This window comes from Pristiophorus japonicus, unplaced genomic scaffold (genome assembly GCF_044704955.1).
Source record: "Pristiophorus japonicus isolate sPriJap1 unplaced genomic scaffold, sPriJap1.hap1 HAP1_SCAFFOLD_2217, whole genome shotgun sequence".
Classification (NCBI taxonomy): Eukaryota; Metazoa; Chordata; class Chondrichthyes; family Pristiophoridae; genus Pristiophorus; species Pristiophorus japonicus.
The window spans coordinates 21-27635 of record NW_027251927.1 but is presented as its reverse complement, the minus strand read 5'-3'; the positions used below and the strand labels follow the sequence as shown (position 1 = coordinate 27635).

The 27615-nt window shown below is 47.6% G+C and overlaps 1 protein-coding gene across 1 annotated transcript; it reads left to right on the top strand.

Moving 5' to 3' along the window:
• The first annotated feature begins 6633 nt into the window (after positions 1-6633).
• On the top strand, positions 6634-27226 carry LOC139245510 (proprotein convertase subtilisin/kexin type 7-like). The gene is made up of 4 exons (XM_070871175.1): positions 6634-6798; positions 17264-17360; positions 19195-19312; positions 26768-27226. Exons 1-4 carry the CDS (start codon positions 6729-6731, stop codon positions 27161-27163), a joined length of 681 nt encoding a protein of 226 aa, XP_070727276.1. The 5' UTR covers positions 6634-6728; the 3' UTR covers positions 27164-27226.
• The last annotated feature ends 389 nt before the right edge of the window (positions 27227-27615 follow it).

Below are 27615 nucleotides of genomic sequence, written 5' to 3'. Positions count from 1 at the left end.
GCGGTTTGCCGTCTGGACCGAAGGCTGAACGGGCCGGGCCTGAGATTTCGGGCAGGGCCCGTCCCCAGCACCAGAGGTAGGTGGCGTTGGGTCTGGTCGGGGAGAGAGGTTCGGTTCGGGTCGGGGAGGGAGGGAGAGGGAGAGGGAGAGGGAGGGAGAGCGGGAGGGAGGTCAGGTCGGGGAGGGAGGTCAGGTCGGGGAGGGGGAGGTCAGGTCGGATCTAGTCCGGGGGCGAGAGTCGAGTCGGGTGGGAGTGGCAGCGGCAGTCGGGTCCGGTCCGGTCGGGGGTGGGGGGGGGGGGGCGGAAGCAGGAGCAGCGGGGAAGCAGGAGCGGCAGCGACAGGCGGGTCCGGTCCGGTCGGGGGGGTGGGGGGTGGGGAAGCAGGAGCGGTAGCTCGTCTTCTCTGAGGAGCAGTTCCTTCAGCTGCTCAGGGTGGGGACGCACTGGAGGACGGGCAGGGTGCTTGATCTCAGAGCTGGAGACGTAGAGGTTACTAAAACCATCAGCCCCCATTTTGATGAGGTCTATGTGACTGAAGTGTCTCCCACCATGAAGTGGCAACTTAAAAAGAAACAGTACAGAGTTCTAGGTCGGGTCGGGTCCAGTCCGGGTTTGGGGGGGGGAAAGCAGGAGCGGGAGTCGGCAGGAAGCAGGAGCTGGCCGTGGGAGGGAGGAGCCTTATTCACACAGCCCCAGTGAGGCCATTCGGCCAGGGCTAGGGGCTGCGTGCTTCGGGCCCCTCCCACACAGTTTCGGGCGCCTGGAGCTACTGCACTTGCGTGCCCACTGTAGAGCGCATGTGCAGAGCTCCCGGCACTGTTTTCGGCGCAGGGTCCTAGCTCCGCCCCCTACAGCCGCGCCGAGGGCCAGAGGACCTGCAGGGAGGTGAAGAATACGGAGGGTTTTTTTAGGCGCACTTTGTGGCGTGAAAAACGGGCGCCCAGCTCGAAGGGGCGCCCATTTTATATCGTGTGGAAACTTGGGCCCCATATGAGGAGCTTTCTCAATAACCCACCACAATGTCAGAATGACAATATTCCCAAACTTCAGACAGTGGTTAGTGTTTGCAAGTTGCAGATGGTGTATTGTGATGCTGCTTTGTTGACTGGTGAGACCTGAGTGATGGTCATTGTCAGCAGGTGGAATAGGAGGAACTGAGACTGATCCTCGCCTCACTGGTCTCCCTTCCCGAGGTGGTGCTTCTACCAACTGGACATGTCTTCTACTCATCCCTACAATCACCATGGTTACCACACTTTAACTCTCGCGGGTGATATGAAGCAAATTCAGTGTAAAATGTACCTGTAGTGTATAGAACTTTTAGCCACATTGTCCCTAACCTGAGAATTTGAGGGCCATCCCAGACTTTATGACTTTTGTTACGTTCTAGCATCGAGGGTCTGAATCGTAGAATAGTACAGCACAGGAGGCCATTCGGCCCATCGAATCTGCACCGGCTCTTTCGAAGAGCAATCCAGTTAGTCCCACTCCCCCCGCTCTTTCCCCATATCCCTACAATTTTTTCTCCAAGTATTTATCTAATTCCCTTTTGAAGGTTACTATTGAATCTGTATCCACCACCCTATCAGGCAGTGCGTTCCAAATCCTAACCACTCGTTGCATAAAAAAGCATGACACCTCTGGTTCTTTTGCCAATCACCTTAAATCTGTGCCCTCTGGTTATCAACCCTACCGCCATTGTAAACAGTTTCCCTTTATTTACTCTCTCTAAACCCTTCATGGTTATAAACACCTCGATCAAATCTCCTTTAAGCCTTCTCTTCTCTGTTTTTGCCGTTTCTTCCCCTTCCCCATTTGGGTTTCTTTCCCATGTACCACTTACAGCAAAGAGGATGGAAAAGGGATTCACTCAAAGGACTATTGCAAAGAGTTCTGGTGAGGGCTTATGCCTGAAATGTTCATCCTTTCAGATGCTGCCTGACCTGCTGTGTTTCGAATGTGATGACATCGATACAAGGTTAAACACAAGAGATTTAGGGCAAAGAGCGAAGAAATATGTTCACACGAAGGATTATGAGTTCATGATTGAAGTAAAGAAAGAAAGACTTGCATTTATATAGCGCCTTTCACGACCACCGGACGTCTCAAAGCACCTTACAGCCAATGAAGTACTTTTGGAGTGCAGTCACTGTTGTAATGTAGGAAACGTGGCAGCCAACTTGCGCATAGCAAGCTCCCACAGACAGCAATGTGATCATGACCAGATAATCTGTTTTTTTGTGATGTTGATTGAGAGATAAATATTGGCCAGGACACCGAGGATAACTCCCCTGCTCTTCTTCAAAATAGTGTCATGGGATCTTTTACGTCTACCTGAGAGAGCAGACGAGGCCTCGGTTTAATCCATTTCGACATTTAAGAATAAGTTGAATGGGTGGTTGAATGAAAGGGCGATAAAGATGTATAGGAAAAGGATGAGCATATAGGATTAGGACTAGAACTGTTTGTGTGTAGGGTAGATACCTGAATGGACTGGTTGGGCCGAATGGCCTATATCTGTGTTGTAATTCTATGTGTATTTCCAATGTTTGCAATTATTCTTTTTTTTTAAACATATGAGATCTTTGGCTTCATATATAGAGGCATTGAGTACAAAAGCAAGGAAGTTACGCTAAAAACAGCAACTTTCATTTATACATCACCTTTAATGTAGTAAAATGTCCCAAGGCGCTTCAGACAAAAAAACCTTTGTAAATCACTGGGTGAGGTCTCAGCTGGGGTATTGTGTCCAATTCTGGTCGCCACACGTTAGGAAGGATGTCAAGGCCTTGGCGAGGGGGCAGAGGAGGTTTTCCAAAATGGTGCCAGGGATGAGGGACTTCAGTTATTTGGATGAGCTGGGATTGTTCTCCTTGGAGCAGAGGGTGTTGAGGGGTTTTAGTGGAGATGCTCAAAATAATGAGGGGTTCTGATAGATTACATAAGGCGTTTCTAATGGCAGGATGGTCAGAGGACACACATTTAAGATAATTGGCAAAAGAACCAGAGGGAAGATGGGGGGGAAAAAATGACTGAGCGAGTCTCTCGTTAAGTGAGAATATGATTGTACTCTGGTTGATTGCCCTCCAAGATCAAGTGGGTCAAACATGAAGGTCTCTTGGTGAGATACTCAATAAAGCTGATTCCCAATAAAGTCTAGAACAAGGGGTCACAGTCTCAGGATACGGGGTAGGAAACTTAGAACCGAGATGAGGAGACATTTTTTCACTCAGAATGTGGTGAACCTGTGGAATTTTCTACCACAGAAGGCTGTGGAGGCAAAGTCACTGAATATATTTAAGAGGGCGATAGATAGATTTATAGAAACAAAAGGCATCAAGGGGTATAGGGAAAAAGCAGGAATATGGTGTTGAGATAGAGGATCAGCCATGATCATATTGAATGGCGGTGCAGACTCGAAGGGCCGAATGGCCTACTTCTGCTCCTAATTTCTATGTTTCTAAACTTATTGCCTCTTACAGAAGGTAGGTACTGCAGGGAATTTAACGGCCAGAGTGATCTGCTAGACTAGTTTCGATCGCCTAGATGGGTCGGAGAGGAATTTCCCAGATTTGTTTTCCCAAATTGGCCCGGACTTTTATCTTTTTTTGCCTCTTCCAGGAGATCACATGGTTTCGGGTGGGGTGGAGTGTACATGTTGTGCTGCACGGTATCGCAATTGTGTGGGACAGACTCGATGGACCAGGTGGTCTTTACCTGTCGGTCATTGTTCGTATGTTTGTCTGTAAACTGTGGCCCAGCAGCAAATGCCACTTTCAGAGAAGGTGAAGAACTACATGCAGGAAGGCGAGAAACTTTCTACAAAAATGCATTTTATTTTTTGAGAACAGAATGATGGTTAAATTCCCAGTCAGCAAACTATGACTGACTAAGTAATTCTGAAGACAATTTGAGAATTAAAATGCTGGTTAAAAAATGGCAAGGACATGTGAATTTCAAGTTTACCCATAAAGTTTACAGAACCCACAAAGAATGTCTCGAAACTGAGACATGTCTGATATTTTTTCTCTCACTCTCTTTGCTATTTATCTACGAAGAACAGTTTAACTTGCTCCCATGCCCCCTGAACACCCCTCAGAATCTAGCTTATGTTGTTCCTCTTAACTTTGTGCATGTGCATTTCAATAATGTTATCTTTGGGCTTTTTCAATGTTACTTCTGTGCTTGCAGTAAATATTTTATATATATTTTTTTTATAATTACTGTGCCCATGAAGGACATAATGCATAATGTTACTGTGTGTAATCTGACATCTAGGCAAAAATATTCCATCCAACAGGAATGAGTTTGAAAGCCAGATGATAAATCTTGCAATGGAACACTCAGTATTGTGGTTTCCACTCCAGAGTGGTTATTTAATGTTGGCTGTGACCCAGTCTGAAATACTGAGGGAGATGTCCTATTCAAAGAAATAAGTTCTGAAGTCAACCCAGCAGAACCGTTTGGATATTTGCTCTTGCGTATAAGCCCTGATGGGGTTGTAGTGTTTTGGGGGGGATAGTGTCCCTTGAATACTGAATGTTATCACCTTTTCATCTTTTTTTTGGCATCTCTTTTTTAACGCTTGTTTGCTTAAAAGGCAGTCCAATACTGTAAAGTGGGGCTGGAAATGTTGACAGGCAGAATGTGAATTTGTGACATTGATTTCTCCCAGGGGGCTGTTACTGTGGAGTAAGTTGTAAAGCGAGATTTGATGCATCCCAGCAGGGTTGGAAGGAGAGTTGGAGGAACATGGACAACTCTGGCTACTGCCCAGTAAAAGAGTGTCCGCTCCCTCATCTGCAGTCTGAGAGGTGGGGGAACGTGGCTTAAAATGGAGAGAGGGAGTAGAAGTGGGGGAATATATTGAAGCATTTGAAGAAGAGTGTTGCCAGAATGATATTGGACCCTATTCAGAAGACTTGAATTATAAATTGATGTTGAAGTCGCCATTTGCCTGTCTCGTGATTTAGTTGGGGAATTCTCCTCTTCTTCTTAGGCAGTCCCCGGAATCGAGGATGACTTGCTTCCACACTAACATGAGTTCTCGGGTGACTGATGAGACCAATGCGGGACCTACAGTCTCTGTCACAGGTGGGGCAGACGGTGGTTGGAGGGACGGGTGGGTGGGGTGCTTGGGTTGTCGTACGCTCCTTCCGCTGTTTGCACTTGGCTTCAGTTTGCTCCCGATGAAGAGAGTCGAGGTGTTCGGTGCCTTCCCGGATACTACCTCTCCACTTTGAATACACATTACATGGTAGGATACTGAGAAGTGTAGAGGAACAAAGGAACGTTGGAGTGCATGTCCACAGATCCTGAAGGTAGCAGGCCAGGTAGATAAGGTGGTTAAGAAGGCATACGGAATACTTGCCTTTATTAGCCGAGGCATAGAATACAAGAGCAGGGAGGTTATGCTTAAACTGTATCAAACACCAGTTAGGCCACCACTAAAGTACTGCGTGCAGTTCTGGTCACCGCATTACAGGAAAGATGTGATTGCACTAGAGAGGGTACAGAGGAGATATACGAGGATTTTGCCAATACTGGAGAATTTTAGCTATGAGGAAAGATTGGATAGGCTGGGGTTTTTTCCTTTGGAACAAAGGAGGCTGAGGGGGAGACCTTATTCGGGTGTATAAAATTATGAGGGGCCTAGATAGAATGGATAGGAAGGACCTAGTTCCCTTAGCAGATAGGTCAACAACCAGAGGGCATAGATTTAAAGTAATTGGTAGGAGTGCTAGAGGGGATTTGAAGGGAATGTTTTTCACCCAGAGGGTGGTGAGGGTCTGGAACTCATTGACTGAAAGGGTGGTAGAGCCAGGAACCCTCACCACATTTAACAAGTACTTGGATATTCACTTAAAAGTGCCGTAAACTACCGGGCTACAGACCAAGAGCTGGAAAGTGGGATTAGGCGGAATAGCTCTTTGTCGGCTGGCGTGGACACGATGGGCCAAAATGGCTTCCTTCTGTCTGTAAATTTCTAAGATTCTATTCCACCATGCAGGTAACGGTAACCTCACCACACTCGACGAACTGGCAGCCCGAGCCTTGAAATGGGAACAGTCCTGCAGTCCTGTCCGGTTAGCTCAGTTGGTTAGAGCGTGGTGCTAATAACAGCAAGGCCGCAGGTTTGATCCCCGTATGGGTCATTAGCAGTTGTTTGTCTGCCGTGGCTCAGTGGGCAGCACTCTCGCCTCCGAGTCAGAAGCTTGTGGGTTCAAATCCCACTCCGGAGACTTGACTACAAAATTCCAGGCTGACACTCCCAGTGCAGTGCTGAGGGAGTGCTGCAGTGTCGGAGGTGCCGGCTTTCAATGAGACGTTAACCCGAAGCCCCGTCTGCTCTCTCAGGTCACAGATCCCCATGGCACTATTTCGAGGAAGAGTAGGGGAGTTATCCCCGGTGTCCTGGCCAATATTTATCCCTCAATTAAACATAACAAAAACATTATCTTGTCATTATCACATTGCTGTTTGTGGGAGCTTGCTGTGTGCAATTGGCTGTCATGTTTCCCACATTACAACAGTGACTACACTTCAAAAGTACTTCATTTATTGTAAAGCGCTTTGGGACGTCCTGAGGTTGTGAAAGGCGCTATATAAATGTAAGAGGGAGTCCACACATATTCCACTAAATGAGCAGGCTAGAAGATAATCGCTGACTAACTACTCAATCTGTTGTCTTCCTCCGTACAGGGATGCTTCTGGCTTCACCGACTGGATGTATTCTACTGTGCGATGCTGGGGTGAGAGGGCGGAAGGCATCTACAAGATGGTCATTCGTGATCTAGGTAACCAGGCTCATCATAGTGCGGCAGGAGATGAAATTACTGAATGCAAAATTGATGGGATGTAGTTCAGCTTACGGTTTCAGGCATCCCAAGTGAAAGGGAATGTTGTGCAACTTTGCAGGGCTATGGGGAAAGAGCTGGGTAACAGGACTAAATTGGACAGCTCTTTCAAAGAGCCTGCACCGGCACGATGGACCAAATGGCGGCCTCCTAATAAGAACATAAGAAAGGAGTAGGTCATACGACCCCTCGAGCCTGCTCCGCCATTTAATACGATCATGGCTGATCCGACCATGGACTCAGGTCCACTTCCCCACCCGCTCCCCATAACCCCGTATTCCCTTATCGGTTAAGAAACTGTCTATCTCTGTCTTAAATTTATTCTGTGCTGTAAGATTCTCTGACGACACAAACAAACTTTTATTCCAGAGCTTGTTGGAAATGTGAAGATGGCATCCTGTAACGGAGCTCTCTTTGCTATTTCTTAATTTTCTCCCCTCCTCTCCTGGAGATAGTGGCCTAGAAATGCCAGAATCCTAGTTCCTCCACTGGCAGTGTAACAGGACGGGACTTCCGAATGCCTGCTTGTCCTCATCGCAAATCCTGGGGACAGGTAAATAACGGGGGCATAAGCACCAAGACCAATTAGGGTGCCCGCTCCTCGGAGCCAGTAGGGTTTTAGATCAGTACTTTGCCGTTCAGTCCGGGAAGGACAGGGAACGCAGGCTGCTCCCTTGAAAGGGTAGGTTGCCTCCTCTGGGATTCTTCTGTCACTTATCTAAAAGCAATCAATCTCTCTGATCAATTGTCATTGGGATACGGCAGACCCACGTATGGGCCTGCCACACGGAGTAGTTTAGGTTGTTAGCATAGATGCAATTAAGGAGAGGCTGGATGAGGACATGCATCAGAAAGGAGTAGAAGGATCTCTTGATAAAAAAATCCAGAAAATATTCTGCAATGGTGTCCTCTGGTGTCCCCCAAGGATCTGTCCTTGGCCCTCCCTCTTATTTCTCATCTATATGCTGCCCCTTGGAGATACCATCCGAAAACACGGAGTCAGTTTCCACATGTACACTGACGACACCCAGCTCTACCTCTCCACCACTTCTCTCGACCCCTGCCTGGTATCTAAATTGTCACACTGCTTGTCCGACATCCAGTACTGGATGAGTAGAAACCCTCATTCATTCCTTTGTTACCTCTAGACTGGACTACTCCAATTCGCTCCTGGCTGGCCTCCCACATTCTACACTACATAAACTTGAGGTCATCCAAAACTCAGCAGCCCGTGTCCTAACTCGCACCAAGTCAAGATCACCCATCACCCTACTTTCTGACCTACATTGGCTCCCAGTTAAACAACGCCTCGATTTCAAAATTCTCACTCCATGGCCTTGCCCCTCCCTATCTCTGTAAACTTTTTCAGCCCTACAACGCCACAAGATATCTGCCCTCCTCAAATTCTGGCCTCTTGAACATCCTTCGTTATAACTGCTCAACCATCGGTGGACGTGCCTTCAGCTGCCTGGGCCCTAAGCTCTGGAACTCCCTCCCTAAACCTCTCCCTCTCTCTACCTCTCTTTCCTCCTGTAAGACGCTCCTTCAAACCTATTTCTTTATCTGCCTTAATTTCTTCTTTTGTGGCTCGGTATCAAATTTATCTGTTTTGTCAGGTAACACTGTTGTGAAGCGCCTTGGGACGTTTTACTACGTTAAAGGCGCTATATAAATAAACGTTGTTACTATTAGAGGCAGCGGGAGGAGGCTCGTGTAGAGCATAAACACCGGCACGAACCTGTTGGGCCGAATGGCGTGTTTCTCTGCTGTAACATTCCATGTCATTCGAAAGCCTGCTTCATGCTTCATGCGGGTATACGTAGCGCTGGGAGGAACCGGCAATAAGCCCAGGGTAGCCCACCACAAAGCCAGCCCTGCTTCGGAAAGTGCTGTCACAAAGGAGGAGGTGGGTGGGAGCAATGGATGAAGTAGCAGTGGAAACCTGGGCAGAATTAAATTCCCCACCTCCCGCCCAGATCATGCTCATTCCAAGTTCAAAAATGGCATGAAATTTCTAGGCTGATGGCTCATAATGGTGTAGAGTTCCCATCATCATCATAGGCGGTCTCTCGAAGCGAGGGTGACTTGCTTCCACGCCAACAAAGAATGAGTTCACAGGTGTTTCAATGAAGGACCTAATATTCCAGGTCCCGAACTACATCCTGAAGGGTGGAAGATGCCTGTGTGTGGATTCTTTTAACCTGGGGTGGCCGTTGCACACCAGCCACCACACGGGCTTGACAGAGCTAGGTCTTGGTCCAGTGGCAAAGATTAACCAAGACGACAGGAGACCAGCTCTGCTGCACGGAACTAGTGCGCACACATATCGCAGTGTGGCCTGGCCTGTGCTGCCCCTGGGCCCTCAGCTCTTCTGAGCCCCAAACTCACGTCTCTCCCGAGCTCTGGTCACTTCCCTCTACAAACTCTTGCTGCTCCTTCGCCCCTTCTGCTGTGCCTGCCCACACTTCAATCAGCGACCTGAGTTCCACAGCAATGGAAGCCCTACAGTGCTCCATCCAAGTTGACCGTTCTTCACCTGCAAAGCTCGACAGTGAGTATGAAGAAAGGTTGGGCCTATACTCATTGGAGTTTAGAAGAATGAGAGGTGATCTTATTGAAACATATAAGATACTGAGGGGGCTCGACAAGGTAGATGCAGAGAGGATGTTTCCACTCGTGGGGAATCTAGAACTTGGGGGCATAGTTTAATAATAAGGGATCGTTCATTTAGAACTGAGATCAGAAGGAATTTCTTCTCTGGGGGTCGTAAATCTGTGGGATACTCTGCCCCAGCGAGCTGTGAAGGCTGGGTCATTGAATATATTTAAGGTGGAGATAGGCAGATTTTTGAACGATAAGGGAGTCAAAAGTTATGGGGAGCGGGCAGGGAAGTGGAGTTGAGGCCAGGATCAGATCAGCCATGAACTACTGCTCCTATTTCTTATGTTATGTTATCATGAGGCTATTCGATCGTAGACACTGCAGCAGAACCCGATCGTGTTCACACCTAGAGGCCGCAGGCATGCGCTTTTCAGCAGTGGGAACTGGGTGATGTTCAGGGATAGGAATTCTGGCTACCCTCTCCCTTCCCCCAACCCTGGGATCTTTGAAGCCAATGGAAGCCAACTCAACACAGACTGGGAAATCAAGTCTGGGATCTTCCTGTTCCAGCACGCCTGGCAGTGCATTGAGCCAATAAGCCACCGGGAGCGTTTATCTTGGTTTTCAGCTCACATGGGCTTGTCTTGTCAATGACATTAGTCACGTCTGGGTTGATAAATGAAAAGTAAAGATGACGATCTATGGTTCTTTTTTGGATTGGGTAAGCACTAATTTAGCATGCAGCCTCCCAGCCCACAGTGCAGTGCATGCATACACCCATGTGCTCTGTCACTACAACCCTTTTTATAGATGATAGCCGGGTGCAAGCTTAGAGAGGAACAGTGCTTCCTTTCTGCTTTCCCTGGTCCGTTGTACATTTATCTGTTGTTCATTAGCTCTGCCTTGCACCGTCCAACTTCTGTCTGAGCTCAGAAATCTCTCTGTCTCGGCCTCTTTCCATCTGTCATTTCCACTGGGGAAACTTGACACACTGGAATGGTCCTATAATTGGCCACTGCTCGAGGTTGTATTTTCTTTTGTGTGTTATCTGGCACTGGCTATATTTTCACGTCCTGCCCTGATCCTGAACTATATCCTCTTGCATCCCACTTTTCTAGAGTTCAGTTTTGATGTTTTTTTTTTCTCTTTTTGCTGACGAGCTTTCTTCCTCAAAAAGCGGGTTCCCAGCTCATGGGTAACATGACACTTCATTAATTAACTCGTTTTTATGTTCCCTTCTCCTTCATGTTCACTTTCCTCTCTCTTTTTCTCTCTTTCTCTGAGAGAATTTGCATTTATATGCTATCTTGACAAGTCCCCACGGCATCACCAAGCGCTTTGATTGTGGTGAGTGCCCTTCGGAATGCAACCACTGTTGCTATGCAGGCAAAAATGACACTGGATTTGCATAAGGCAGCGCCCCCTAAGCAACAAAAGAGATTAATGGGCAGCTACTCTCGTTTTAGTAGCGGTAGAGGCAGGCATGTTGACAAGGACATTGGGAGAACTCCCTGTTCTTCTTGGGATATTTTACGACCACCTGAACTGGCAGCTGGAGCCTCGGTTTGCTGTGTCCGCTGAAAGATAGCACCTCTGACAAAGTAGAAGCCCAGCACTGAGATGTCAGCAGAGATTGGCTATCTGGAGCGGAGCTTACATAAGAACATAAGAAATAGGAGCAGGAGTAGGCCATATGGCCCCTCGAACCTGCTCCGCATTCAATAAGATCATGGCTGATCCGATCATGGACTCAGCTCCACTTCCCCGCCTGCTCCCTATAACCCCTTACTCCCTTATAGGTTAAGAAACTGTCTATCTCTGTCTTAAATTTATCAATGACCCAGCTTCCACAGCTCTCTGAGGCAGCAAATTCCACAGATTTACAACCCTCTGAGAGAAGAAATTCCTCCTCATATCTGTTTTAAATGGGTGGCCCCTCATTCTAAGATTATGCCCCCTAGTTCCAGTCTCCCCCATCAGTGGAAACATCCTCTCTGCATCAAGCCCCCCTCATAATTTTATACGTTTCGATAAGATCACCTCTTCTGAATTCCAATGAGTAGAGGCCCAACCTACTCGACCTTCCCTCATTAAGTCAACCCCCTCATCTCCGGCTTGTGACTCGAACGAGAGTGATCCCGACTCAGCTAAACCGACTCGAATTACTGCCAGCTGAATAGAAAGCTAATGTGCAAGGATCAGTCACCAACTTGATTTATTTTTTCATTCCATCTTCATCAAAATTACAAGCACTACAGGTTAGCATCATTGGACTAACTGTACTCTTTATTTGACAAGCGTTTCATTCTGAATAATTTGATTTTGAAAGCTTTTAAGGAATTTATTCCCAGTGACCTGAAAATTTTTGTGCATTTCCCAGAAGCTGGATCTCATCCATTATTGCACATACTTTCTAAAAATAACCGATTAAAAGGGTTTGATTCCGTACCCTTGTAAGTCACAGATAATCTCTACGGGATATTCTTGTCTCTTTCCTCTTCCCCCACCCCTTCTTCACGAAATCCCCCAGTGCCATTCCAACCTACTCATTAGCTTTGATGATCTGGTTCAGGCTGGTGGTGGAGGGATAGGAAAAGAAAGAGAAAGACTTGCATTTATATAGCGTCTTTCACGACCACCGGATGTCTCAAAGCGCTTTACAGCCAATGAAGTACTTTTGGAGTGTAGTCACTGTTGTAATGTGGGAAAGGCAGCAGCCAATTTGCGCACAGCAAGCTCCCACAAACCAGATAATCTGGTTTTTGGTTATGTTGATTGAGGGATAAATATTGGCCAGGACACCAGGGATAACCTCCCTGCTCTTCTTTGAAATAGTGCCGTGGAATCTTTTCGTCCACTCTGACAGAGCAGACGGGGCCTCGGTTTAACATCTCATCCGAAAGACGGCACCTCCTACAGTGCAGCACTCCCTCAGCACTGCACTAGAGTGTCAGCCTAGATTGTTGTGCACAAGTCCCTGGCGTGGGAGTCGAACCCACAACCTTCTGACTCAGAGGCGAGAGTGCTACCCACTGAGCCAGAGCTGACAGAAACAGGAGGTGGCAGTTCAGCTCCTTGAGCCTGTTCCACCCTTCAGTGAGATTGTGGCTGATCTGTATCCTAACTCCACCCACCCACCTTGGCTCCACACCCTTGGCCAGCAAGAATCTATCAAGCTTCGATTTAGAATTATTGATCGAGTTAGCAAAGATGACTAACATCTACACTGCTCCCTTGGGGAGACAACTGGTTGCTGCTTCACAATTGACACTGACAGCACGTTGAGGCCAGGCCCTGGCTCCTTGTGATTACAGGGGTACAAATCTGTCTTACTCACCACTCGGAACCCTGAGTCTGCAGAATTCCTTCGTTTTTACAGATTTTCTCTCTTCCTCTCATGAAGCTTTCAGCTCATGCCCTGTGTAGTTTTCGGTGGCAGTCCATCCTCAAGTACCTCATCTAAATATCCATTCCGCAAGTGTGGGCCTGGACAGTGGGTGTTGGGGGACTATACCACTCTGGTAGGCATCACTCCCAAACCTGTTCCGAGACTTCACTTGACACCGTAAAACTTTCCAGCAGGACCATTGGATAGCAATCAGGAGCAAGAATGCTAGCCACATTCACCCCGCACCTTCCTCTCATCTGGAGGGAGGAGAGCATGCCGGGGGATCTCAGAGATGCAGTAATCGTGACCATCTTTCAAAAAGGGGACAAGTCCGACTGCGACAACTACAGGGGAATCTCCGTACTATCAGCCACTGGGAAAGTCGTCGCTAGAGTCCTCCTCAACTGTCCTCTTCCCATGGCCGAGGAGCTCCTCCCGGAGTCACAGTGCGAATTTCGGCCCCAATGGGGCACAAATGGACATGACTGTTGCAGCGCAACAGCTACAGGAAAAATGCAGGGAACGGCGCCAGTCCTTATACATGGCCGCCTTCGACCTTACAAAGGCCTTTGATACTGTCAACCGCGAACGTCTATGGAGCATCCTCCTCTATTACGGATGCCCCCATCACAGACCCAATCCACGTCCGGACCAAAAGTACTAGGGGACCGAGGGTCTCGTGAGAAGGGGGAACTGAAGGATATCCTTATTAGGCGGGAAATTGTGTTAGGGAAATTGATGGGATTGAAGGCCGATAAATCCCCGGGGCCTGATAGTCTGCATCCCAGAGTACTTAAGGAAGTGGCCCTAGAAATAGTGGATGCATTGGTGATCATATTCCAACAGTCTATCGACTCTGGATCAGTTCTTATGGATGGGAGGGTAGCTAATGTAACACCACTTTTTAAAAAAGGAGGGAGAGAGAAAAGGGGTAATTATAGATCAGTTAGCCTGACATCAGTAGTGGGGAAAATGTTGCAATCAATCATTAAGGATGAAATAGCAGCGCATTTGGAAAGCAGTGATAGGATCGGACCAAGTCAGCATGGATTTATGAAAGGGAAATCATGCTTGACAAACCTTCTGGAATTTTTTGAGGATGTAACGAGCAGAGTGGACAAGGGAGAACCAGTGGATGTGGTGTATTTGGATTTTCAAAAGGCTTTTGACAAGGTCCCGCACAAGAGATTGGTGTGCAAAATCAAAGTGCATGGTATTGGGGGTAATGTATTGATGTGGATAGAGAACTCGTTGGCAGACAGGAAGCAGAGAGTCGGGACAAACGGGTCCTTTTCAGAATGGCAGGCAGTGACTAGTGGAGTGCCGCAGGGCTCAGTGCTGGGACCCCAGCTCTTTACAATATACATTAATGATTTAGATGAAGGAATAGAGTGTAATATCTCCAAGTTTGCAGATGACACTAAACTGAGTGGCGGTGTGAGCTATGAGGAGGACGCTAAGAGGCTGTAGGGTGACTTGGACATGTTAGGTGAGTAGGCAAATGCTTGGCAGATGCAGTATAATGTGGATAAATGTGAGGTTATCTATTTTGGGGGCAAAAACACGAAGCAGAATATTATCTGGATGGCGGCAGACTAGGAAAAGGGGAGGTGAAACGAGACCTAGATGTCATGATTCATCAGTCACTGAAAATGGGCATGCAGGTACGGCAGGCGGTGAAGAAGGCAAATGGTATGTTGGTCATAGCTAGGGGATTTGAGTATAGGAGCAGGGAGGTCTTACTGCAGTTGTACAGGGCCTTGGTGAGGCCCCACCTCGAATATTGTGTACAGTTTTGGTCTCCTAATCTGAGGAAGGACATTCTTGCTGTTGAAGGAGTGCAGCGAAGGTTCACCAGACTAATTCCAGGGATGGCTGAACTGTCATATGAGGAGAGACTGGATCAATTGGGCCTTTATTCACTGGAGTTTAGAAGGATGAGAGGAGATCTCATTAAAAACGTATAAGATTCTAACGGGACTGGACAGGTTAGATGCGGGAAGAATGTTCTCGATGTTGAGGAAGTCCAGAAGCAGGGGACACAGTCTTAGGATAAGGGATAGGCCATTTAGGACTGAGATGAGGAGAAACTTCTTCACTCAGAGAGTTGTTAACCTATGGAATTCCCTGCCCAGAGAGTTGTTGATGCCAGATCATTGGATATATTCAAGAGGGAGTTAGATGTGGCCCTTACGGCTAAGGGGATCAAGGAGTATGGAGAGAAAGCAGGAAAGGGGTACTGAGGGAATGATCAGCCATGATCTTATTGAATAGCGCTGCAGGCTCGAAGGACCGGATGGCCTACTCCTGCACCTATTTTCTATGTTTCTATGTTTCAAACAGGGCTGCGTCATCGCCCCAACACTCTTCTCAATCTTTCTCGGCGCCATGCTCCACCTCAGTCAAAAAGCTCCCTGCTGGAGTGGAACTAAACTACATACCCAGTGGGAACCTGTTCAAACTACGCCGTCTCCAGACCAGGTCCAAGACCACCCCAAACTCTGTTGTCGAGCTACAATACGCGGAAAACGCCTGCGTCTGCACACATACAGAGGCTGAACTCCAGGACATAGTCGATGTATTTACTGAGGTGTACGAAAGCATGGGCCTTACACTAAACATGCATAAGACAAAGGTCCTCTACCAGCCTGCCTCACCGCACAGCACTGCCCGTCACCCTGGACCTCTTCCCATATCTCGGGAGCCTCCTATCAACATCGACGATGAGATTCAACACAACCTCCAGTGCGCCAGTGCTGCCTCCGGCCGCCTGAGGAAAAGAGTGTTTGAAGACCAGGCCCTCAAAACCACCACCAAGCTCATGGTCTACAGGGCTGTAGTAATACCCGCCCTCCTGTATGGCTCAGAGACATGGACCATGTACAGCAGACACCTCAAGTCGCTGGAGAAATACCACCAACAATGTCTCCGCAAGATCCTACAAATCCCCTACGAGGACAGGTGCACCAACATCAGCGTCCTCGTCCAGACTAACATCCCCAGCATTGAAGCACTGACCACACTCGATCAGCTCCGCTGGGCAGGTCACATGGTTCGCATGCCAGACAAGAGACTCCCAAAGCAAGCGCTCTACTCTGAACTCCTTCACAGCAAACGAGCCAAAGAAGGGCAGCGGAAACGTTACAGGGGCACCCTCAAAGCCTCCCTGATAAAGTGCGACATCCCCACTGACAACTGGGAGTCCCTGGCCCAAGACCGCCCTAAGTGGAGGAAGTGCATCCGGGAGGGCGCTGAGCACCTCGCGCCTCAACGCCGAGAGCGTGCAGAAATCAAGCGCAGGCAGCGGAAAGAGCGTGCGGCAAACCAGACTCCCCACCCACCCCTTCCCTCAACGACTATCTGTTCCACCTGTGCCAGAGTCTGTGGCTCTCGTATTGGACTGTTCAGCCACCAAAGAACTCACTTCAGGAGTGGAAGCAAGTCTTCCTCGATTCCGAGGCACTGCCTATGATGATGATGCACTTTCCTATCCCAACACCAACTTTATTTATATAGCACCTTTAATATAGTAAAACATCCCAAGGCACTTCACAGGAGTTTTATCAGATAAAAATTTGACCCCAAGCCACATAACTAGGACAGGTGACCCAAAGCTTGGTCGAGGAGGTAGGTTTTAAGGAGCGTCCTCTAGGAGGAGGGAGGTTTAGGGAGGGAATTCCAGAGTTTAGAGCCCAGACTGCCGAAGGCACGGCCACCATTGGAGTGGCGTCAGAAATCGAGGATGCAGAAGAGACCAGAATTGGAGGATTGCAGAGTTCTCGGAGTGACTAATTGTAGTTTCTCTGCTGCCACCCAGACTGGGTTCAGTAAACTTACCGAAAGACCATTGACCAAAACTGACTGGAGGCTTTCCTAGTCTATAAAGACCAGATAATCTGTTTTAGTGATGCTGATTGAGCAATAAATATTGGCCAGGACACTGGGGATAACTCCTCTGCTCTTTTTTGAAATACATCCACCTGAGAGAGCAGACGGGGCCTCGGTTTAACGTCTTATTCGAAAGATGGCACCTCCGACAACGCAGCGCTCCCTCAGAACTGCACTGGAGTGTTGGCCTAGATTTGTGTGCTCCAGTTCCTGGAGTGGGACTTGAATCCACAACCTTCTGACTCCGAGGCGAGAGTGCTACCCACTGAGCCACAGCTGACAGGAATAGGAGGAGGCAATTCAGCCCCTCGAGCCTGTTCCACCCTTTAATAAAATTTTCAACCCTACAGCTGCTGTTAATGTGATCAATACTTCAGTCTGCAATAGCTGAAATGTATCTTTCGGTTTTGATTTGTTAACTAAAATGTGCTGTTTGAGCAGAAGTAGTTGTGCTTTTTTTTTCTCCCGACTGCTTATATTTTAAAAAAGGGCTATCCCAGTTCTCATCATCTCTGTCTCTCTGCCCAGGCGAGAACCCTCAGCGGAAGTCTGGCTCCCTCAAACAATGGCAGCTCACTCTCTACGGCTCCTCCTGGTCATTTGAAGATGTCAAGCAGCGGCAGAGGTAAACTCCTTTGCATGTGTTCACATTGTATTAATTTTTCTCCCCAAGACCTTTGCAACGCTCGCTGTTCCCCAGCCAAGTTGGCAGCGGGAAGGAGGGAGGAGGACAGCGTGGAGCTTGCTTCTTTATCAGTTGTATTCTTGAGCCAGTCACCGGCAGTTGTGTAAAAGGAGCTAGAGATGACGTTCTCCATTAAGACCCTCCTAAACACCCATATCTTTGACCATAAGAATTAGGAGTAAGCCATTAAGCTCCTCGAGCCTGCTCCACCATTCAATGAGATCACGGCTGATCTTCTACTTCAACTCCACTTTCCTGCACTGTCCCCATATCCCTGGATTCCCTTAATATCCAAAAATCTGTCGATCTCTGTCTTGAATGTACTATACTGACGGATGCTCCAAGATTATTATATCTTTATAATGTTAACAATGGGCCCAGTGATTTGAACTATCGCCCAGGATCAATTTTTATTTCCTGGTTGCAGCTCTCGAACTAGTTGGTCACCAAAGATGTTCTCTTCCTCCTTCTCAAAGATACAACTGAGATCAGCAAGTCTATTATGTCTGTAATGTACCTATGAATGACTCCACGAGACAATGTACTCAAACTGTAGTAATCTTGGTCCTTTATTTGTAACTCCAGAGTGAGGCAGCCGCATGGTGGCTCCCCTTTTATACAGTTCCTGCCACCAGGGCAGGAAACCCCGGTCTCCACCAGTTGCACCCTCTAATGGTGCCAGTATGTATATACACAGTGTAAACCGTATTGATAGTACATCAGGCAAACAAGTCTCCATCTTATGCAACTATACAGTGACTACACAGAGTATTTCTATAGTCTGTATATATAACAAAGTCATATGGGTCACTACAGGTAGAGTCCACATCCAACGATAATGCGATGAATTCAAGTGTGAACATACAAAAAGTGAAAGAAAAGACAAATCAATGCTCATCCATCCAATAGACGGTGGATCGCTTACACCTGATAGTCCTGTGGTGTTGACTAACAGCAATGTTAGGGTACCTTCACCACATGCATTGCAGCGGTTCAAGAGCAAGAAAAGAAAGACTTGCATTTATATAACGCCTTTCATGACCACCGGACGTCTCAAATTGCTTTATAGCCAATTAAGTACTTTTTGGAGTGTAGTCACTGTTGTAATGTGGGAAACGCGACAGCCAATTTGCACACAGCAAGCTCCCACACACAGCAATGTGATAATGACCAGATATTCTGTTTTTGTTATGTTGATTGAAGGATAAATATTGGCCAGGACACCAGGGATAACTCCCCCTGCTCTCCTTCAAAATAGTGGTATGGGATTTATTTTTTACATCCACTTGAGAGGGCAGGCGGGGCCTCTGTTTTCCGTCTCATCCAAAAGACGGGACCTCCGACAGTGCAGCGCTCCCTCAGCACTGCACTGGGAGTGTCAGCCTGGATTTATGTGTTTAAGTCTCTGGAGTGAGATTGAACCCACAACCTTCTGACTCCGAGGTGAGTGTGCCACCCACTGGGCCACGGCTGACACTGTGCACATTGCCCATCAAGGCCCACCACCATCTCCCCAAGATCAACTAGGGATGGGCAATCACTGCTGGCCTCGACAGCGACGCTCAACCCGTGCATAAATTTTTAAAAAGTCCTTCCATCGTCCCGTCTTCTTGGACTACACCTGAGGAAGCTTAAAAACACTGCTTTCCCATCATGCCACCACGGGGAGCTCATTTCTTCAGAAAGCCCTGATGCACCTCACTGTTCGACTCCAAAGATTTAATAGTGGAGTCGATTGTTGTCTTTAACTGCGTGTTTCTTTGACTTTGCAAAGGGTTGTTGAAGAAGCTATGAGTGGACAATTCCTGAACGACAGTTTCTCCCTGCCCTGTGCCGTTGGATTAGAGATCTCCGATCAGGAATGGAATTATATGACACCAAACACACTGAAGGTAATATTTATCCCAGTACAGATTCCATTAAGCATCTGTAAATATTTAACTGGTGTGGATGTGCATCGTTCAAGTGTTAGTAAAGGGGTTTGCTGTCCTGATTACAAAATGCCCGATTTCCAGAGGTTGCTCACTAAGAGAATCAGTTGTGAATGTTGTGCAGCTGGAGGAATTGTATCTCCTCATTTTTCTCGACATGGGCAGTGACGTGTCGCTTCCTTCCTGCTTCTCCAGTTATTTGGAGTCCGATTTCACATTAAAAATGGTCCCAGATGGGGTTGATCAGCCAGATTGCTTGGTTGGTGATCTTTGAATGCCGTTTTACAGCATAGCATCACTTGAATCATGTGTTACACCACACACCAGTTTTTAATGGAAGAACTGGCCACAACTACTAACCAGTCATTTCTGTTGTTGGCGTCTCCATTATTTAGAGGTTCCCTTGGCAGCCCGTGTCCTAACTTGCGCCAAGTCCCGCTCACCATCACCCCTGTGCTCGCTGACCTACATTGGCTCCCAGTTAAGCACGCCTCAATTTCAAAATTCTCATCCTTGTTTACAAATCCCTCCTTGGCCTCGCCCCTCCCTATCTCTGTAATTTCCTCACAGCTCCCAAGATGTCTGCGCTCCTCTAATTCTGCCCGCTTGAGCATCCCTGATTATAATCGCTCAACCATCGGTGACCATGTCTTCTGTTGCCTAGGCCCCAATCTCTGGAACTCCCTGCCTTAACCTCTCTGCCTTTCTACCTCTCTACCTACCTGTCTTTCCTCCTTCAAGACGCTCCTTAAAATCTACCTCTGTGGCCACGCTTTTGGTCACCTGCACTAATTTCTACTTTTGTGGTTCGATGTCAAATTTATTTGTTTTGTCTTATAACACTGCTGTGAAGCGCCTTGGGACATTTTACTACGTTAAAGGCACCAGAAAATACAAGTTGTTGTACTCACAGGTGTTGCAGTTCCAGGTCATCACCCCATGTAAACTTTGACCCTTGACCTTTCTGAATGGTCCAGATTTATCTGTCATGGGCATGGAGGTGAATTTAATGTCCAATCCACAAGTGACTATCACGACCACAGTCCCTGCACAGGACTTTCTATTTAAGCTCATTAACAGGGTATGCATTGCCATTGCAGGAGACGCTGACACAGTTAGCCAGTGTGTTTGTGGGTCATAGGAGCGTTATCATGGTTCTCACAGAGTAATGTCAGTGGCACTGTGGGTAGTTTTCTACAACACCCTCCAATTGATTGAAGTTTTTATTGAGCACTGGCAGATATGAGATGACACGGAGAAAGGACCAGAAGGAGTTACCAAGATGGAAAGCGAGGCAGATCCTGAGAGACCGAGTGAGATGATGTCTCGTCAACAACATTGTGCATTTTTATGGTGCCTTTAATGTAGAAAAATATTCCAAGGAACTTCACAGAGGCATAATCAAATAATGGATGTTCAGCCAAAAGCGATATCAGGAGGGTGACTAAAAGTATTGTCAACTGATGGATTTTAAGAAAGGTCTTGAAGGAGGAGAGTGTGGTGGAGAGGAAAGAGGTTGAGGGAAGGAATTCCAGGGTGTAGGGCCTAGGCGGCTGAAGACACAGCTGCCATTAACGAGGCATGAGGAGGGGGCAGGCAGAGTCAAAGGAATGGAGAATTTGCAAGGAGGGTGGTTTGAACGGCTGGAAGAGGAGCTTTGAGCAGTAGAGTTGAGCGATGGCATCTGTTTTGTGCTGATTCTTCAGCCATCACGTTTCTGATCTCCGCCATGCCAATAACGAGTGCGAGAGCATAGTGGTTATGTTACTGGATTCGTAATCCAGGACCCTGCTCTTATGATCCAGAAACATGAGTTCAAATCCCTCGGGAATTTAAATTCAGTTAATAAATAAATCTGGAATGAGAAATTAGAATCAGTAATGGTGACCATGAAACCACCGGATTGTCGTAAAAACCCATCTGGTTCTCTAATGTCCTTTCGGGAAGGAAATCTGCCGCCCTTACCCGGTCTGGCCTATATGTGACTCCAGACCCACAGCAATGTGGTTGACTCTTAACTGCCCTCTGAAATGGCGGCTCACCACCACCTTCTCAAGGGCAATTAGGGATGGGCAATAAATGCTGGCCTTGCCAGCGACGCCCATATCCCAGAACGAATAAAGTGCCAGTAGCAGGAGGCAGTGAGCAGAGGTGAGGACCATTTGTCAAGGACATAATCTCGCATTAGAGTAGAGTTCTGCGTTTGGTCCTTGTGATTATGAGAAAAGTTAAAAATATGAAAGTATAAATTCTGAGAATCCTAAATAAAGATAGAAGATGCTGGAAATACATAGCTGGTCCGTCAACATCTGAAAGAGAAAGTTAGGCTCATGTTTCAGAGAGAACCATAAGTTTGAACCGATCTGATTTACACCCGAACCATGGACCTATCTCTTTCTTTCAGATGACATTTAACCCACTGTTCATTTCTAGAGTTTTCTGGCTATGCTTTAGTGAGGAGCGGTCAGTCTCTGTGAACAGCAACCTGCCTTAGATTAAGAGGTTGTTAACCAACGAGGAAGTGAGCACTGTGGTGCCTTCGAAAGACCAATCTGCAAAGAATCATCAGGGATAAAAGCTCACCTAACGCAGAAGACCCAGAGCTACAAGTGGCCTCAGTGGCCCCGGATCCAGCTAAGGGGCCAAAGTATTCAGGGTTCCTGCCCCTAATCGCTATCCAGTGAAACTACTGAAAAGTGCAGGGGTGTGGGCTTTGGATGAAGGCCGGATCAACCTTGTGTGGAATTATATCAGCGGCAGTCGGGAGCAGCGTCGAGGAGGTCCGTTGGTGAGGCCTATAAAAGGCACAGCAGGGAGTCCGGGGCCCAGCGTCGAGGAGGTCCGTTGGTGAGGCCGATAAAAGGCGAGCCGGTGCAGCTACAGGGAGAAGGCAAAAAAGAAGTCGAAAGAAACAGAAAGGTGACGTCACAGCCAAGGGGGTAAGTGATTGGCTGGTGATTGGTGAGTAGCTTTTCTTTTTTCTCTTCTATAACAGTGAGTAAACTTTAGCATTGTTGTTGCTTATCTAAGGGTTAAGTCATGGCAGGACAGCTCGGTCGGGTGTTATGCTCCTCCTGTACCATGTGGGAACTCAGGGACGACACCAGTGTTCCTGACGACTACGTGTGCGGGAAGTGTATCCGCCTCCAGCTCCTGACGGACCGCGTTGCGGAGTTGGAGCTGAGGATGGATTCACTCTGGAGCATCCACGATGCTGAGAATGACGTGAGTAGCACATGTAGCGAGTTGGTTGTACTGCAGGGAAAGGGTCCACAGCCAGATAGGGAATGGAAGACCAGCAGGAAGAGCAGTGCAAGGAAGGTAGTGCAGGGGTCCCCTGTGGTCATCCCCCTGCAAAACAGATACACTGCTTTGGGTACTGTTTGGGGGGGATGACTCATCAGGGGAGGGCAGCAGCAGCCAAGTTCATGGCACCGTGGCTGGCTCTGTTGCACAGGAGGGCAGGAAAAAGAGTGGGAGAGCGATAGTGATAGGGGATTCAATTGTAAGGGGAATAGATAGGCGTTTCTGCGGCCGCAACCGAGACTCCAGGATGGTATGTTGCCTCCCTGGTGCAAGGGTCAAGGATGTCTCTGAGCGGGTGCAGGACATTCTAAAAAGGGAGGGAGAACAGCCAGTTGTCGTGGTGCACATTGGTAAATAAAGGGATGAGGTCCTACGAAACGAATTTAAGGAGCGAGGAGCTAAATTAAAAAGTAGGACCTCAAAAGTAGTATTCTCGGCATTGCTACCAGTGCGACGTGCTAGTCAGAGTAGGAATCGCAGGATAGCGCAGATGAATACGTGGCTTGAGCAGTGGTGCAGCAGGGAGGGATTCAAATTCCTGGGGCATTGGAACCGGTTCTGGGGGAGGTGGGACCAGTACAAACTGGACGGTCTGCACCTGGGCAGGACCGGAACCAATGTCCCAGGGGGAGTGTTTGCTCGTGCTGTTGGGGAAGAGTTAAACTAATATGGCAGGAGGATGGGAACCAATGCAGGGAGACAGAGGGAAACAAAAAGGAGACAAAAGCAAAAGACAGAAAGGAGATGAGGAAAAGTGGAGGGCAGAGAAACCCAAGGCAAAGAACAAAAAGGACCACTGTACAGCAAAATTCTAAAAGGACAAAGGGTGTTAAAAAAACAAGCCTGAAGGCTTTGTGTCTTAATGCAAGGAGTATCCGTAATAAGGTGGATGAATTAACTGTGCAAATAGATGTTAACAAATATGATGTGATTGGGATTACAGAGACGTGGCTCCAGGATGATCAGGGCTGGGAACTCAACATCCAGGGGTATTCAACATTCAGGAAGGATAGAATAAAAGGAAAAGGAGGTGGGGTAGCATTGCTGGTTAAGGAGGAGATTAATACAATAGTTAGGAAGGACATTAGCTTGGATGATGTGGAATCTATATGGGTAGAGCTGCAGAACACCAAAGGGCAAAAAACGTTAGTGGGAGTTGTGTACAGACCTCCAAACAGTAGTAGTGATGTTGGGGAGGGCATCAAACAGGAAATTAGGGGTGCATGCAATGAAGGTGCAGCAGTTATAATGGGTGACTTTAATATGCACTTACATTGGGCTAACCAAACTGGAAGCAATACGGTGGAGGAGGATTTCCTGGAGTGCATAAGAGATGGTTTTCTAGACCAATATGTCGAGGAACCAACTAGGGGGAGGCCATCTTAGACTGGGTGTTGTGTAATGAGAGAGGATTAATTAGCAGTCTCGTTGTGCGAGGCCCCTTGGGGAAGAGTGACCATAATATGGTGGAATTCTGCATTAGGATGGAGAATGAAACAGTTAATTCAGAGACCATGGTCCAGAACTTAAAGAAGGGTAACTTTGAAGGTATGAGGCGTGAATTGCCTAGGATAGATTGGCGAATGATACTTAAGAGGTTGACTGTGGATGGGCAATGGCAGACATTTAGAGACCGCATGGATGAACTACAACAATTGTACATTCCTGTCTGTCGTAAAAATAAAAAAGGGAAGGTGGCTCAACCGTGGCTATCAAGGGAAATCAGGGATAATATTAAAGCCAAGGAAGTGGCATACAAATTGGCCAGAAATAGCAGTGAACCCGGGGACTGAGAGAAATTTAGAACTCAGCAGAGGAGGACAAAGGGTTTGATTAGGGCAGGGAAAATGGAGTACGAGAAGAAGCTTGCAGGGAACATTAAGGCGGATTGCAAAAGTTTCTATAGATATGTAAAGAGAAAAAGGTTAGTAAAGACAAACATAGGTCCCCTGCAGTCAGAATCAGGGGAAGTCATTACGGGGAACAAAGAAATGGCGGACCAATTGAACAAGTACTTTGGTTCGGTATTCACTAAGGAGGACACAAACAACCTTCCAGATATAAAAGGGGTCAGAGGGTCTAGTAAGGAGGAGGAACTGAGGGAAATCCTTATTAGTCGGGAAATTGTGTTGGGAAAATTGATGGGATTGAAGGCCGATAAATCCCCAGGGCCTGATGGACTGCATCCCAGAGTACTTAAGGAGGTGGCCTTGGAAATAGCGGATGCATTGACAGTCATTTTCCAACATTCCATTGACTCTGGATCTGTTCCTATGGAGTGGAGGGTAGCCAATGCAACCCCACTTTTTAAAAAAGGAAGGAGAGAGAAAACAGGGAATTATAGACCGGTCAGCCTGACATCGGTAGTGGGTAAAATGATGGAATCAATTATTAAGGATGTCATAGCAGTGCATTTGGAAAGAGATGACATGATAGGTCCAAGTCAGCATGGATTTATGAAAGGGAAATCATGCTTGACAAATCTTCTGGAATTTTTTGAGGATGTTTCCAGTAGAGTGGACAAGGGAGAAACAGTTGATGTGGTATATTTGGACTTTCAGAAGGCTTTCGACAAGGTCCCACACAAGAGATTAATGTGCAGAGTTAAAGCACATGGGATTGGGGGTAGTGTGCTGACATGGATTGAGAACTGGTTGTCAGATAGGAAGCAAAGAGTAGGAGTAAATGGGGACTTTTCAGAATGGCAGGCAGTGATTAGTGAGGTACCGCAAGGTTCTGTGCTGGGGCCCCAGCTGTTTACACTGTACATTAATGATTTAGACGAGGGGATTAATTGTAGTATCTCCAAATTTGCGGATAACACTAAGTTGGGTGGCAGTGTGAGCTGCGAGGAGGATGCTATGAGGCTGCAGAGCGACTTGGATAGGTTAGGTGAGTGGGCAAATGCATGGCAGATGAAGTATAATGTGGATAAATGTGAGGTTATCCACTTTGGTGGTAAAAACAGAGAGACAGACTATTATCTGAATGGTGACAGATTAGGAAAAGGGGAGTTGCAACCAGACCTGGGTGTCATGGTACATCAGTCATTGAAGGTTGGCATGCAGGTACAGCAGGCGGTTAAGAAAGCAAATGGCATGTTGACCTTCATAGCGAGGGGATTTGAGTACAGAGCAGGGAGGTGTTGCTACAGTTGTACAGGGCCTTGGTGAGGCCACACCTGGAGTATTGTGTACAGTTTTGGTCTCCTAACCTGAGGAAGGACATTCTTGCTATTGAGGGAGTGCAGCGAAGGTTCACCAGACTGGCGGGACTGACCTATCAAGAAAGACTGGATCAACTGGGCTTGTATTCACTGGAGTTCAGAAGAATGAGAGGGGACCTCATAGAAACCTTTATAATTCTGACGGGTTTAGACAGGTTAGATGCAGGAAGAATGTTCCCAATGTTGGGGAAGTCCAGAACCAGGGGTCACAGTCTAAGGATAAGGGGTAAGCCATTTAGGACCGAGATGAGGAGAAACTTCTTCACCCAGAGAGTGGTGAACCTGTGGAATTCTCTACCACAGAAAGTTGTTGAGGCCAATTCACTAAATATATTCAAAAAGGAGTTGGATGAAGTCCTTACTACTCGGGGGATCAAGGGGTATGCCGAGAAAGCAGGAATGGGGTACTGAAGTTGCATGTTCAGCCATGAACTCATTGAATGGTGGTGCAGGCTAGAAGGGCCGAATGGCCTGCTCCTGCACCTATTTTCTATGTTTCTATGAGATCACAACAAGGAAACGGGTTGTCCAGCCCAACCAATTTGTGTTGCCGTTTAGCCTCCGCATGAGCAGGCTTCCTAATCCCATGTGCCCACCTAGTTCCCAGAATCCTCTTTCTTTCAGCTACTATTGAACCTTGCCAAGTTGAGTGGCCTCCAGACACTCCCTGTTGGAGCTGATGCTTCTTCCCCAAACTCAGATGTGAGGAATGGCCGCTTTGGGGAGATACGTCTGCTTGTGTGACTGTACCCAGTGCAAGTTCTGGCCTTTGGGGAGGGTGGGAGGGGTGGGCGGGGTAGGAAAATATTAAGATATTAAGTAAAAATGACTGAGGGAACAACGTAAGAAACGATTAAATACAAAGTCTGTTTCTCTTCTCTTAGTTGCTGCTGCTGCTGGGCTGTTTTACCATCTTCTGGTCCATTTATTACATGCTGGAGGTCATTTTCTACTCCAGGAAAGAGTTTGAGTTCAGCTTGCTATGTAGCACCTCGACCCGTGGACCTTACCAAACCTTGCGTGAAGTGGAAACTGGCAAGCATTCGTCTGAATTAATCCCACTGCGGGATGTGGACGCAAGTGAGACAGAGGATCGGCAGGCGGCGAATGTCGCGGAAGCCAATCTGGCTAAACTGGGAGACGAGAAATATGAGAAGCAAAATGTGACCGTGACTGAGGCGAGGCAAGCTGGAGATCAGTCCGTGCCCAACCACCGCATGGGCCACAGGAACAGCGAGAACTCTTCTTTGCTTTTCTCCTTTGACAATGAAATGACGTAATGTTCAATGAATTCATTGTGAGCGTACTCGCACAGAAGCAAATTAAACCGCATAAAATCTTTAGTGAACGAGTAATTGGGCCATGGCAACCTGAACAGGAAGACCCTGTGCAAGCAGATTGGACTTGCATAAACAACTGCCACATCAACTCTGCCTGCTGGCCAATATTGTCCTCCCGAGGGGCACCGTATGTTTGCTTCCCTAATGGTTCAGGGCCATCCGTTGCAGAATTGTAACTGGTCATCGGCAGATCTTTACCCTACAGACACTGTCTGTGATCTTTACCCTACAGACTCTCCCCCCCCCCCCTCTCTATCCCCCCCTCTCTCCCCCCCCTCTCTTCCCCCCCCCTCTCTTCCCCCCCCCTCTCTTCCCCCCTCTCTTCCCCCCTCTCTTTCCCCCCCCCTCTCTTCCCCCCCCTCTTCCCCCCCTCTCTTCCCCCCCCTCTCTTC